Genomic DNA, 12,957 nt, shown 5'->3' on the forward strand with positions numbered 1-12,957 from the left:
ATTTGAATTGTTTGCCGGTGTCGTCGAAGTAAACCAGCAAAGCCGACCTCAGAATGTCGGCTCCCGTGGCTCCGCTGTGGTAATGAGACGCTTCATTCTTGTGGATGGCGCAGAATCGTTTGACCTCTCTGTCGACTCGGTCAAAGTGAGCGCAGAACATCTTATATGTGCGGCGGCGGGACCCCTTCGGCTTAATCTGGTGATCGGCCTTGGTGATCTTTTCCCAGAAGCACTTCCGGGGTTGTTGATTCCCGACGATGGGATCGTACCAAACGCTGATCCATGTGTTGTACACCGCTAGCGTTTCTTTGGGGCCGTACGGATGTCGGCCTAGATCCTCCTCCTTGTCCGCTTCCGCCTCCGCCTTGGAGCTTCCACCGCCTGGGCCTCCTCCCCCGCCTGGGCCTTCTTCCGGAGTGGGTTCAACGAAATAATCCTCCTGAATCTGGGATAATCCCTGCGAATACCGCAGGGCGGAGGGACGGACATATGCATTCACGTCAAAATTAGGTGGTTGGTAACCCCCGGCGTCGACGAACCCTGGGTGCTCGGCGTCGGCGAACCGGAACTACCCAATGTGTTGTACATGCTCCCCCAGTCGCCGAATGCATTGAGATCCCACCCGCCGGAGCCTCCACCGCTGGAGTTTCCGTCGCCGGACATTTTGTGATGAGATGTTAGATGAAAATTGGAGAGGAAATGGAGATAATTTGGGAAGAAAAGATGTGTAGTTGTGTCTGAAATGATGATGAATTATGAGTATTTATAGTGTTAAAAAATAAAAAATAAATTAAAAAATGGAAAACGGCTATAAACGGTAATATTACCGTTTTTAATTTTTATTTAATTCGAATTTTTTAAAAAAATGAATTATTGCGTCCGCGTGACGATGCCCATTCGCGGGCCGGCGAGTGGGCGTCACGCATGGCGCCGGGGCGCGCCACGTCGACTCGGCGCGTGGCGAGACGTCTCGCCAACCGTCATGGCGTGACGGAACGCGGAACGGACTGGGGACGAGACGGGGCGCCGCAACGCTTTACGCCGCCGTCTCGTTCCTTCGTGACGGAATACGAGCCACCCGCGTGACGCGTTGCGGGTGGCCTAAGAGATGGAAGGTTGCAGGTGTTGTCTCTTAGTTAAGAGATAGAGTAAAAAGTACAGTGGAGCCCACGAATAGTTAAGAGATGAGATGGTTAAGAGACGGTTAAGAGACGGCGTTGCGGATGGCCTCATATTCTATTTCTTTTATTGATTGGATTTTCTTTGCCCTTTGGCTATAAGGTGGATCTACTATAAAATTAAGGGGAAAAATACCATTGGTTTACACAATGCATATAAATATAAATCATCAATATACACATTCTGGCAATCAAAGGAATCCATTCAGCATAAAATCTCTACTAGTTGCAGTCAACAATTAACAAGAAAAAACTCAAAAATCATCCACAACTGAATCGTCTTAAGCAATTAAAATCTCGAAACTGCAATCCACCTAATCACATCAAAATTCCAGAAATTCACGAAACCTAGCATCAACGAAATCAAATCCAAGATTGACTATGAATTCAGCTGACCAAACATCAAACTTAATTAGCATTGAGCACTTACTGAGATAGTCTCCGAGATTGAATGTCGTATTAGCAGCCCAAGGGAAGTCTTATTGGTGGTGGAGTCGAAGAACCAGCCGGCGTCGCCGCCTACTGTATGGTTGGTGTAAGTGTCCGCCGCCGCAGCTGCCATGACTAGCAGAGCCGCCACAATCAGCCGGAGATTGGTCGCTGCCATCAGTGAGGGCTGTTCGGATGAATGCTGGTAGCTTTCCAAATCTCGAAAACCAGAGATTTAATTGTGTGTATTTTTTTTCAAAAAATGCTAAAAGTCAAGAGATGTGTGTGAACTCGCTGACAGGTAATATGGTTTTATAAAAGATACTGGGTCGGGTCTGGTCTGGATGGTTCCGGGTCCGGGCTTCCCTTGTAGTTAGGGTTTTTGAAGAATTAATAAAACTCTCTCTCTCTGAGTTGAAGAGAAGCAGCATTCCCACACTACACGTAATAGCAGGTGAAATTAATGGGGGGAAAGGCGATAAGAAGGAGAGAGAAGAACTACAGAGCTGCTCATGACGGCGGGAACAGCACCCGTCTCCCGCCGCCACCTGTTGCTTCCTCCATTGATGCTCTCCCGTCAAAACTTCGCAAATTGATGTCCTTTGCAGGTTTTGTTCTATTCTTTGTGAATTAGGAGATTTATCCACATATATTGTATCTGAAATTGCAAGTAGATTGATAATTTTACCTGTGTAACTTATCCTTTCGGATTTGTTTGTGTTTCATGTTTAGTGTGGATGCTTGTTCGGATTGTTATCCATCGTAGTAGTATTATTTATTGGCTGTGTGTTTGAGTGCTCACACAATCAAGTTTTTAAATAATATTGGCAGGATCTGCAAAGGAACCACTGAATTTTGGGAAGAAAAAAATAGGAGATGGAGCTGATAAGGTAATAAGGCCCTCTTAAATTATAGTGTTTGTTGCTTGCTTGTCATCTTTGAGAATTAAACGAGCCATTTGAAGATGTGAAGTATAAATTGTAGCCTTGTAAATGTCAGTTCTAGCCCAGTTTCTTTCCAGTCTCTTGGTTGTTATTTTTGTATCTTACAATTATACTGTTGGTTGTTGTGCTATAAACAAATTAAGATTTTGGTAGAAACCAATTACGATATTTTTTCTCAAGTTGGATTGGAGAGGGTTTTGATTACATGAACACTTTCAGAGTGACAGAATCTATTTGTTCCGATCGTGCACCATTGGCTTCGACACTGTGTATACAATTGTTTTCATGCTATGGGAAAATCCTATTTTCGATGTTTGACATACTAAATCCAAAAATGGAATTCGGTTGCACGTGCTTTCTTTTTTCCTCGAAATTACTTGATAATTGATTTTTCTCGAGTTTGATTGGAGGATGATTCATTTTGGTTGAATAAGACTTATCCTGGAATAATCTTCAGAATTTAAAATTAGCTCTCAAGTCTTTGCTGACTACAAAATTTGGCATTTGTTCGGAGTGTGATGATAGCTGATTCTGATGGCATGGATTGAGTACTTATAGCAACATGATACTTAGTTGTCCATTTCTCATATCCTGCTGTTGTGGGTGACTGTGTGTGTTACGAGCATATCTAAAATATTATCTCCATATCTCTATTATTTAGTCTATTAGTGATTTACCATATCTTTCCCATATATGCTTAGGATATTAATTTTCTTGTTCGTTAAGTTAGAATACTTAGCATTATAAATAGTGGACATTGTTATTCTTTTCCATCAAATGAAGAAATACAATTATCTTTCTCGTTTTTTTACTCTTCATGCAAAAACCCTTGTTAGAAAAGTCTCTCGCTTGATCGACGAGCAACGTTCCCGCGATGACAACCCCTTGATCGAAGATCTACGGATGCCGATCACCCCTAATTGCTTTCATACGGGTTACCCGTATCAGGGATGATCGGCGTCTGTAGATCATTGATCAAGGGGTTGCCGTCTCGGTAACTTTGCCCTCGATCAAGCGAGGGAGTTTCTAACTAGGTTTTTCTCACTTTGGAGAAGAAAAGAAAATAACGATAAAGATAATTTGATATTTCTTGAATGATTCAAAAGAATAACAATGTCTCTATTTATAATGCTAATACCTAACTTAACGAACGGGAAAATAAAAATCTTAAACATATATGGGGAAAATATGGTAAATCAATAAACTATGGAAAAGATATGGTAAATAAATATGTGGATATGCTCGTATCAGTGTGTTGTTTTCATTTTCTATCACATCAACAGATAACCTGCCATAGAACGTCCGTGATGACTGATTCACCCAGTTAATCTTTTGTGCCTATTCAGGATCTGTACATAGTTTATAGGATATATCAAAGTCAGTCGATGTACTATTGTCTGTCCCTGCAATGTTTGATACTGAATTAGTGGATTAGTGAATCAGCTATCAGAAAATTCTAATGAAAAACGTTGATGGCTGTTTATGAATTTTGTTGAAAATTTTTGTGCCATATTTTCTAGGCAGCTCGTTCGGTAGAAGGAACGGAATCTAGTACTGCAGGGATGAAAAGAAAAAGAGATGGTAAGGATTTGATGGAACAACAAAAGGGGCAAGGAGATGAAGACCCTGAAATGAGCAAGAACGAGAAGAAGAAAAAGAAGAGGAAAAGTAAAGTAGCTGATGACCTCCGGTTTAAGGCATTGGATACACCAGCTGCTGGTTCCCGGAAAAAAGAGCGAAAAAAGAAGTAAGCTCTCCAATTACTGTCTCTACACATACCTTATTGAAAGGTGCACAAGTTTCATGTGACTCTATCTATATGCACCGGAAAATGGCAATTGCTTTATCTATGATTCTATGCTGATGATTGTCTATTCCAAAAGTATGAAATGATTGTGTACAATATGTCTCCACATGATGAAGTGAATTTCATACTCAACTGGAGCTGATGTGATATTTTTGTGAACATCTGTAGGCTGTTGGAAGCAAAAAAGAAGAAACAACAGAAGGTCCAGACAGAAGATGACATGGACTTTCGTGGCCGTGAAGAAATTAAGTTTGGGGATATCGTTCAGGCACCTCCGAAGTTAACTGCTGTTCCCAAGGTTTTCTACTTATTGTTTATCATGAGATGGACTTTCTTGGAGATATTAGCTCGCCTAGTACTATTGACTAACCAATTATCTATTTGTAATGAAGTTGTCCAAGGCAGCTGGAGTCCATGATGCTTCACAAGAAAGGCTTCGTTTACAGGCAGTCGAAGCCTACAGAAAACGTAAAGGATGGGAATCAAGGCCAGGGGTTAAGCTTTCTGCACCTGTGACTACAACAAGTTTCTTTTAACTGCTCAGCAAACAGGCACAGGATTACTTGACCTTCTCCTTAATCTCATTACATCTACGTCCGTACAATACAGTCAATATCTATACTGGAAGATGGAAATCATGGAAGTGTAGGAAGAGTGTCATTTTCCATGATTTCTGTTGACCTATAACTGTAGATATCCTGTACCTGTGATGAGAGCTAGTCGAGAGTTGATGTAAGAACAATTCTATTATTTTCACTATAGTTTAAATCAGAAGCTTTTTATTTATCTTATATGAAAACTATTCAGTAATTAACATGATCATGATACTTGAGAGGTTATCACATTCCATGTTTTCTCTAATTCTCGGATCAGTGTGTGAGGCCATGGTCCACGTTGATTGATTCAGTAGACTAAGTGTCCTCCCTAGTAAGGACGCGAAGAAGGAGCCCCCCATCGATGTGGAGATTGATCATGGTCCTATAGTTGACTGCTTTGGTCTCGTCACTCAATCTCAAGGCGAAGAATCTGAGCACAACAGCTGAGAGTGTCTTCATCTGCCTGTAGGCAAATTCCTTCCCCAAACAGATTCTTGGCCCAGCCTGTTGCCATTTAACAGAGATGAATATTCTGCACTGAAATTTTTATTCCATTACGCTTAGTTAGCACTAGCCTGGAAAGCAGTGAACTTGAAAGGGTTCTCAGGTCGAAAGCAGCCACCCGCATCGAGCCACCTCTCTGGTCTGAACTCTCCTGCATCATCACCCCATATGGCTGTCATTCTCCCCATTGCATATGGTTGGTAAGCCACCACATCGCCTTTCCTCACATGGAAACCATCAGGCAACGTGTCGTCGGTCAAGCACATTTTTGGGTTCTGCAAGTCACACAATCACATACAGTTACAGTAACTCGAGACATCACAGTACTGGTAGTCTTACCACAGGAACCGGAGGGTAGAGCCTGAGTGTCTCGGACAGTGCAGCGTGAAGGTAGTGCATTTGTTCGAGAGAGCCTTCGCTCAAACTGGCTGCGAACTCGGAGATGCTACCCGTCACAGCTGCAACTCGTTTAACCTCCTCGGCTGCCTTTACCTGTGATAGAGGGTGCTTGCACAACATGTAGAAGAACCATGACAGAGTTGTTGCTGTAGTATCTTTGCCAGCCATTACAAAGTTGAGCACCACATCTCTCAAGTACTTGGGATCTGCCTCCGACAAGCTGAGGAACCTTGACAAGATGTCTTGTTTCTAACATGAAGCACAACACTCAGCTTTTCAAAACATAACCTAATATCCAAAACGGAAAAGGGGCAAATTTTCTTACACCATGATGTTCAGAATGAGCAATCTTGGTGTTGATCAGCTTATACACAAACTCATCAACAACTCTAACATTCTCCTTCAGTCTCGCCTCCAACCCAAGATTGAGAGCCCTCTTGATCCTCCACAGCACGTCGACGTATCTCCATGCAGTAATCTCGCTGGCAGCATCAAAAGCGCGGCTGAATCTCACACCTTCTTCGTTCAAGCCAGACGTGCTGTCAAGGTCGGATCCGAACGCTACTTTGAATATGGAGTCGAGAGTGGATCTCATGAAAAGGTCCTGCACACACAGAAACATCATTAGCAAGTGCAACTGATGATTTGCGTCGGTAAGGATGCTGACTTGGATATCGATAGGGCAATCGGAATCTGCAGATTCCGATAAGACGTTGGCGAGCTTGAGGGCGTTTTCCTTGAAAACAACGGCGCTCACATCCCTGAGAGCCCTGGCAGAGAATTCATGGCTAGAAACTTTTCTCTGGTCCCTCCATTTCTCTCCATCAACTGTGAAAATCCCATCGCCTAATAAATCCTTTAGAATGCTGTGGTTGTGCCACCCCTGCATGTAATGTATGTACTTTGCTAGATTAAAAAAAATTAAAGTCCTGTCTCGATACGACCTTTAAATTTCTGTTTATTTGACGATAAAAAAAAAGTAGGGTTACCTTGGCATAGTTTAGGAAGTTGGTTTTGAGTATATACTCGACGTTGGTCGGATCGGAGGTGTAAACCTCGCTTCGCAAAGGGGCGAGGAGTCGGTAGGTCTTGTAGTGGGCGGCGAGATCGGTCATGTAGTCGTGCAGCCTCCGGAAGTTGAGGAGCTGGTCGAATATGGTGCCGGCGATAGGGTGGTATCTTCTCTTGTCGAATTTCCGAGCAACCAACCCGGCCATCACTGCGGAGAACGCCAACATCCACAAGGCAAGACCCATGGAGATCATCACCGCCATTGCTTAACTTTACAAATTAAGAAGACTCAGTCTTTTTTTTTAAAGTGGAGAATATTTTGATTTTTGAGTGATGAACTGCTTACCTGAATAAGAGTGTTTGGAGGTTGAGTGTTTTTGCTTCTTTATTAGATAGTGATCCCACCGTTGTGGCTCACCAATCTTGCGAATTTAGGGAATGTTTTTAAATGGCCCAAACAAACTTTAGATTCTACATTTTAGTCATATTTTGTTTTCATAAAATTATATATTATTCGACACTTGTATTTTAACAAAATTCCTTAATTATTTTTTAATGCTCTCATGGATAGTTAAGAAAATATTCAAATACAAGATAATTCAAAAACTGAAATTCAAGATAAACTACTTGGTAGCAACAAATCTCCTCTTGGAATCTAGCAGGTTGTCAGAATATATTTCAGTGCAAGTGCATAATATGGAGGAATTTATTCTGTAGCTTGAAGGAAGCACAAGAATCCACTTGCTTATGACAAGAAATGACAAAAGGTGTTAGTGTTATTTAGTTTGATTGATGATATGGTTCAACTTAATTATCTATTTTAGTTTTAATTTTTTTCAATTAACAAAAATTGCGAAATTTTAAATTTATTTACAACGTGTAGAGATTTATGGGCCTTGCGACGATGTAAGCCCATTAGAGCTCACTAATCTAGAGGGGCGGCCTAACTCGTAGACCCAAAAGCATTTACACAATCCTATTTAAGCCCTAAGCTTCATTAATTGTGATGTGAATATGTTAACATAATAGTCAGAGCAATTGAGAAAATATCTATTTCGATATTGCAAAGATTATAAAAAATAATAATAACAAAAATAGCATCATGTGATGTAGGTTTCACAAATTTCACAAGAATTCAATCTGAAATTAATTGTAGCATCCAGGCAAAGCAAGAAGTAGACTTTTAAACCATCTAAACTATAATCAAAAGAAGATCATATTATTTCTTTAGAGTCAGAGCATTCACTATGCTGTCCTCGCACCGCCCCTTAAGCTACTATTTGAGGGGCCCACTGTACTTTTTACTCCATCCCTTAACTAAGGGACGGAACCTGCAACGCTCCGTCCCTTAAACCGTCCCTTAAATTACTATTCATTCAATTTCATTTTTTATTTTTATTTACAACTCAATTCAATTAAAACAAACACACTTCATTAAAATTAAAATAACATTACAACATAAAATAAAAATACAACTTAAAATTCAAAAAATAAAAAAAGATATAATTAAAATCCTAAAAAATAAAAATGACATAATTTAAAATACAATTTTATAAAGACATCCTTGAATGTTTTATGTTTCACTTTTGATGTGGGACAAAATCATTCAAGGATGTCTCTATAAAAGAGAAACAACCAAGAATGAGTTTGTCCCACATCGAAAGTGAGGCATAAAACATTCAAGGATGTCTCTATAAAAGAGAAACAACCAAGAATGGGTTTTTCCCACATCGAAAGTGAAACATAAAACATTCAAGGATGTCTCTATAAAAGAGAAACAACCAAGAATGATTTTGTCCCTCATCGAAAGTGAAACATAAAACATTCAATGATGTCTCTATAAAAGAGAAACAAGCAAGAATGATTTCATAAATTCGCAAGCCCATCAAATAAATATGAGCTATTACGAATTTCTTGTATTCATTTATTTGTAAAAATTGTTTTTAAACATAAAAATAATTTTTATAAATAAAAAGAATTTTTTTTAAAAATTCGATTTTTTTTAAAAAAAAATGATTTATTGCGTCTGCGTGACGACGCCCACTACACGCATGGCGCAGGGGCGCGCCACGTCGCCTTGGCGCGTGGCGTGACAGCCCGTCCCGTGTCTCGCATGCACGGGTCGCGGGACGGGCGCGGGATGGGACGATGTGCCGCAACGCGTCGCGCGAGCGTTCTGTCCCTCCGCGACGGAACGCGGGACGGTGGCGCGCCGCTGCGGGTGCCCTCAATAGTGTTTTGCTGCCCAACTCTCAAAGTTTTTCAAAAATATCTCCGGTTTTTGTTTTGTAATAATAACCCATAAATTGAACAGTAATTTTCATAAAATGTCATGCTATACAATTACAAAATTCAGTAATGTCATGCATGATGTCTTATGCGGCAGACATCAGTCAGCATATGTTGACTAAAAATACAATGCCACTCTCATCATTGCTGACAATTTTTACTACGATCAATGTGAAACATAAATGAATTCAAGAGTTGAATGAATCTGTCACTGTCGTGTCTGCAAGACTATAGAAGCATCAAGTTGGGGAAGGAATTCGTGAATGCCGCAACTCACCTTTCATCTTCTCACCATTTCACTATGCATCATGCAACTTCTTTCATTTATTTGTCTTTACAACTGCGGTCATAAAATGATACTCCCCCGTCCCATCAATGATGTCCTACTTTCTTTTTTTAATTTGTCTCGCTAAAGATGTTACATTTTCATTTTCAAAAATAGTTATCTCTCACATTATTATAAAAATTATATTTTTTCTCTCCATAATACATAAAATAAAACCTTCTAATATCCCGTGTCAGCCCACAAGTGTAACATCTTTTGTGGAATGGAGGGAGTACTACTTTAAGAAATTTTAAAGTTTCATAAATACATACAGCTATTAAATGCAATTATAGGTTAATTTCAAAGCTAAAATCTACAAAATTCCAAGCAAGATGCATTTCAATTGCTGCCATTGTGCATATATATATATATATATATATATATATATATATCCTTGTAGTTGTAGGCATGGTGCCACCTAGACAAAAGTTTTCGTCGTCTAAATTTATATAGCATTATATTTTATGATAAAACACTAAAAGTTTGAATTTTTTAATTAAAATCAAAGTTTAGATTTTTTTGGAAAACACTAACACTAGACGCAAAATACTAGTGGTTTGAGTTTAGAATATTAACCTTATTTATACGTAATGTTTTTTTCATTAGTTTTGTTTAATAATATAATAAATTCAAAAAATAGAAAAACATAATAAGTTAAGAATGTTTAGTTGCTCTATAATGTGAGGTAGAATTCAATCTTTAAAACGACCCATATATAGTGAAATCAACACTCTGCAAACAATCATAGAGATGCAATTTTACTTACTTTGGAAAAGTTACAAAAAAACAACCACAATTTAGAACCCAAAGATTTGTTGAGGATAAAATGAGTTTGAGTTTTATAAATTATTTAAAACCTGGAAACTAAAGTACATACCTAAACTTACTAAATTTAATAAAATGTAGCTCCAAGTAGTGCTAAGTGCAGTAAGATGTCAGTAGGCTAAGTGCAGTGAACCTTAATTTCCTGAATTAAGACTGGAGACAGACTACTCACCTCAACTATGACTGTGACCAGACTGAGGTTAAGAGGTGGTGGAAACTTTTATCTGCATCTGCGACTACTGCATTAATCCCTGCTACAAAGAGTTAGTTGTGCCTTGTAATTCAGCTACTCCGGGCCACTGCACGTGTAAGTAACCCAATATTCACTATACTCACCAATATTATTTCCAAATTAATATTCCTACTATTATTATTGCATTCAAACTAGAAATCATCAACCCACAATGTTAAGCCCATACCTCTCTGTTCATTTACACTTCTAGTTCCATCAATTATGTCCACTATATGGATATTAATCAATTACACATGTCGCAACTTAATATTTTAAGATACTCAGCATTCTATATAGTGCATAAGCCATAATTAACACCAGATTCTTGAAACTCAAACATTAGATGACGGAAAATAGTTGTGCCGCCTTAATTGTTTTCATGATTTCATCTACATCTAAATATTTCCTTTCTTCTCAAGATGATCATATTCTTAAATGATACTAAAGTGATTTTAAACCATTTTTCATACCTTCAAGAGGGTAATATTCTTAAATGAAGATAAGTGATTTTAGACGAAATCATTGACATTATTAAACATAGTAAAAAAATGAATATTTTAAAGAGAAGAGGGAAAAGGCAAATTTTATTCAAGTTTGAAAAAAAAACTCCTATTAGTTGCCACAAAATAGAAAGAAAATGAGATTGAAAGGGAAGAAGAAGAAGTAGTAGTACTAATCAGTTGGATGTTTTGGGGTTTTCATTCTGTGTCTTAATAACTCATGCAAGTGTATGTTAAAACATGAAAAGAGAATGAGGAAGAAGAAGGAGATGGAGATTGTAATGTAACAAGATTTGATAATATGAAAATGTAGCACAAAAGAATTCATGAATTTACACCTCCCTTGCTGGATTTAAAGCTGCATGCTTCTTCTTAAGTAATTAACCAAACCAACCATGAATTCAAGAGAAGAGAAAAAGAAACGCTACTCTTACCGGAAACCAATTAACAAGAGAAAAGAAAGTAGATTAATGCAAATTGAGAGAAAGTCATTTCTTTTTTTTCAAAATTCAAAATGTAGGGCGACCTGTCGCCCAATACGCCTCCGCCGCCGGGATTTGCACCATATTTTGAGGGTTTCCTTGAAACAGATTCGCGTTCAGATCACTCATCATCTGCGGCCCTGACATCCCCGCCGGCGATCCCAGCTGCCCTCCTCCTCCGCCGCCGCTCCCAACCGCCTCCTCCTCCTCCAGCGGGAGGCGCTCGTAGGCGGCGTTTCCGAAGGAGGCGGCCATGATGACGACGGGGCCGGAGGCGAGGAGCGGGCCGACGACGGTGCCGCCGACGACCTGGCCCTGCGATCCGGCGAGGTAGATGGCGAGGGCGGAGGCGGCGGGAGGGGCGGGGGGAGGGAGGAAGGAGCCAGAGAGGGAGAGGATCTCGAAGCGGCCGTGGAGGGTGAGGACGGAGGTGGGGGCGGCGGGCTGGCGGAGGGTGACGTTGGTGACGGTGCCGGTGCCGCTGAGGATGCAGACGCCCCTCTGGCGGCGCGTGGCGAAGGTGGAGATGCTGTCGTGGACGTCGCAGCCGTTGGCGATTTCCATCACGTGGGATCTGAGCGCGTTGGCGCTGTCGCGGGTGATGATGATTGGGGGTTTCGGCTTGTTCTTCGAGCCCGCTGGCCGACCCCGGGGCCGCCGAGAGACCTCGCCCTGGTCCGCCTCTTTGCCTTCGGAGATGGTGGCGGGGTTATTAATGGCGCCGTAGCTCTCGTCGCGGTCGCGCTTTAGGCTGAGGGAATGATTGGTGTTGCCGCTCTGCTCGTCCTCGTGCTGGAACTGTTGGTGGTGGAGTTGGAGATCTCGGGTGTGGAACGGCGGCGGAAGAGGGCGGCCGTGAGCTAGTTGATCCATTAATTCACTTCAAATCGATTTGACCTAGAAATTAGTAATTGTGATTAGAGGCACAATTTGAAACTGAATCGATTCAAGCTTGACCAATTTCTTCAGCTGATTTAAGCATCCCTGGCTTTATCCTCGATCGATCAGTATAAATGTGATATTGATCCTCCGATTTCAATTTCTTCTTTCTTCTTCTTCTTGAGCTTCTAGTTTAATATGATGTGTAGAGGGAGGAAATGGAATGATGGTGGAGGTGCGGTAATAAGAGGAAAGGGTGCGCATGGGCGGTGGTGATGGGGCCCTCCTTTGTCTACAAAACCCTCATCGCACACAATTTGAGGATGCTGCATTTACACTTTGATCCACCATACTTACTCTTTTACTACTTTCCTTCATTTACTTAATACTCGTATTCCACAATTAAACTCACATGCTTATATATACTGCTTCAATCAGCCACTGAAAATATTTTAATCTCCAAGTATTCGGATAATGATCTTTACCTATTGAACAATCTGGTATATTTCCAATTAATACACGAGATAGATATTCTCCTTGTCAGACTTGTATACGAT

At 40.6% G+C, this 12,957-nt stretch overlaps 3 protein-coding genes and 1 long non-coding RNA gene across 6 annotated transcripts; 1 reads left to right on the top strand and 3 right to left on the bottom strand.

The window, feature by feature from the left end:
- Positions 1–1,335: 1,335 nt before the first annotated feature.
- LOC121751750 lies at positions 1,336–1,747 on the bottom strand. Its single transcript, XR_006040182.1, has 2 exons — positions 1,609–1,747; positions 1,336–1,526 (listed from the first exon to the last, which is right to left on the bottom strand). It is a non-coding gene; the product is annotated as an uncharacterized LOC121751750 (long non-coding RNA).
- On the top strand, positions 1,521–5,149 carry LOC121751742 (coiled-coil domain-containing protein 137-like). The gene is made up of 6 exons (XM_042146539.1): positions 1,521–1,812; positions 1,909–2,215; positions 2,439–2,497; positions 4,072–4,298; positions 4,527–4,656; positions 4,751–5,149. The coding sequence occupies exons 2-6, from the start codon at positions 2,071–2,073 to the stop codon at positions 4,892–4,894; spliced, it is 705 nt and encodes a 234-aa protein (XP_042002473.1). The 5' UTR covers positions 1,521–1,812; positions 1,909–2,070; the 3' UTR covers positions 4,895–5,149.
- On the bottom strand, positions 5,121–7,330 carry LOC121751717 (cytochrome P450 704C1-like). Of its 2 annotated transcripts, XM_042146514.1 has the most exons (7): positions 7,215–7,330; positions 6,847–7,138; positions 6,525–6,740; positions 6,183–6,461; positions 5,798–6,106; positions 5,530–5,733; positions 5,121–5,458 (listed from the first exon to the last, which is right to left on the bottom strand). In XM_042146514.1, the coding sequence occupies exons 2-7, from the start codon at positions 7,129–7,131 to the stop codon at positions 5,270–5,272; spliced, it is 1,482 nt and encodes a 493-aa protein (XP_042002448.1). In that variant the 5' UTR covers positions 7,132–7,138; positions 7,215–7,330; the 3' UTR covers positions 5,121–5,269. The 2 variants fall into 2 exon arrangements, with proteins under 2 accessions (XP_042002448.1, XP_042002452.1); XM_042146518.1 differs by lacking the exon at positions 7,215–7,330 and having other exon boundaries at positions 5,801–6,106; positions 6,847–7,205.
- A 1,816-nt stretch (positions 7,331–9,146) lies between these two features.
- LOC121751729 (AT-hook motif nuclear-localized protein 22-like) lies at positions 9,147–12,757 on the bottom strand. 2 transcript variants are annotated; one of them, XR_006040181.1, is made up of 2 exons: positions 10,480–12,757; positions 9,147–9,456 (listed from the first exon to the last, which is right to left on the bottom strand). XR_006040181.1 is itself a non-coding variant. In XM_042146529.1 (2 exons), exons 1-2 carry the CDS (start codon positions 12,392–12,394, stop codon positions 10,590–10,592), a joined length of 846 nt encoding a protein of 281 aa, XP_042002463.1. In that variant the 5' UTR covers positions 12,395–12,757; the 3' UTR covers positions 9,147–10,589. The 2 variants fall into 2 exon arrangements, 1 of the variants encoding a protein (XP_042002463.1); XM_042146529.1 differs by having other exon boundaries at positions 9,147–10,606; positions 11,566–12,757.
- Positions 12,758–12,957: the final 200 nt, after the last annotated feature.

This window comes from Salvia splendens, chromosome 1 (assembly GCF_004379255.2).
Source record: "Salvia splendens isolate huo1 chromosome 1, SspV2, whole genome shotgun sequence".
NCBI classification, from domain to species: Eukaryota; Viridiplantae; Streptophyta; class Magnoliopsida; order Lamiales; family Lamiaceae; genus Salvia; species Salvia splendens.

What these genes read in the sequence shown, in the direction of transcription:
- LOC121751742 (XM_042146539.1), top strand. Translation starts at nt 2,071, where the DNA reads ATGGGGGGAAAGGCGATAAGAAGGAGAGAGAAGAACTACAGAGCTGCT. An exon ending in TAGGAGATGGAGCTGATAAG is followed by an intron (nt 2,498 to 4,071) that starts GTAATAAGGCCC and finishes CATATTTTCTAG; the next exon opens with GCAGCTCGTTCGGTAGAAGG. An exon ending in AGTTAACTGCTGTTCCCAAG is followed by an intron (nt 4,657 to 4,750) that starts GTTTTCTACTTA and finishes TTTGTAATGAAG; the next exon opens with TTGTCCAAGGCAGCTGGAGT.
- LOC121751717 (XM_042146514.1), bottom strand. Translation starts at nt 7,131, where the DNA reads ATGGCGGTGATGATCTCCATGGGTCTTGCCTTGTGGATGTTGGCGTTC. An exon ending in ATTGCCCTATCGATATCCAA is followed by an intron (nt 6,462 to 6,524) that starts GTCAGCATCCTT and finishes CTGTGTGTGCAG; the next exon opens with GACCTTTTCATGAGATCCAC. An exon ending in TCTACCCTCCGGTTCCTGTG is followed by an intron (nt 5,734 to 5,797) that starts GTAAGACTACCA and finishes TGTGACTTGCAG; the next exon opens with AACCCAAAAATGTGCTTGAC.
- LOC121751729 (XM_042146529.1), bottom strand. Translation starts at nt 12,394, where the DNA reads ATGGATCAACTAGCTCACGGCCGCCCTCTTCCGCCGCCGTTCCACACC.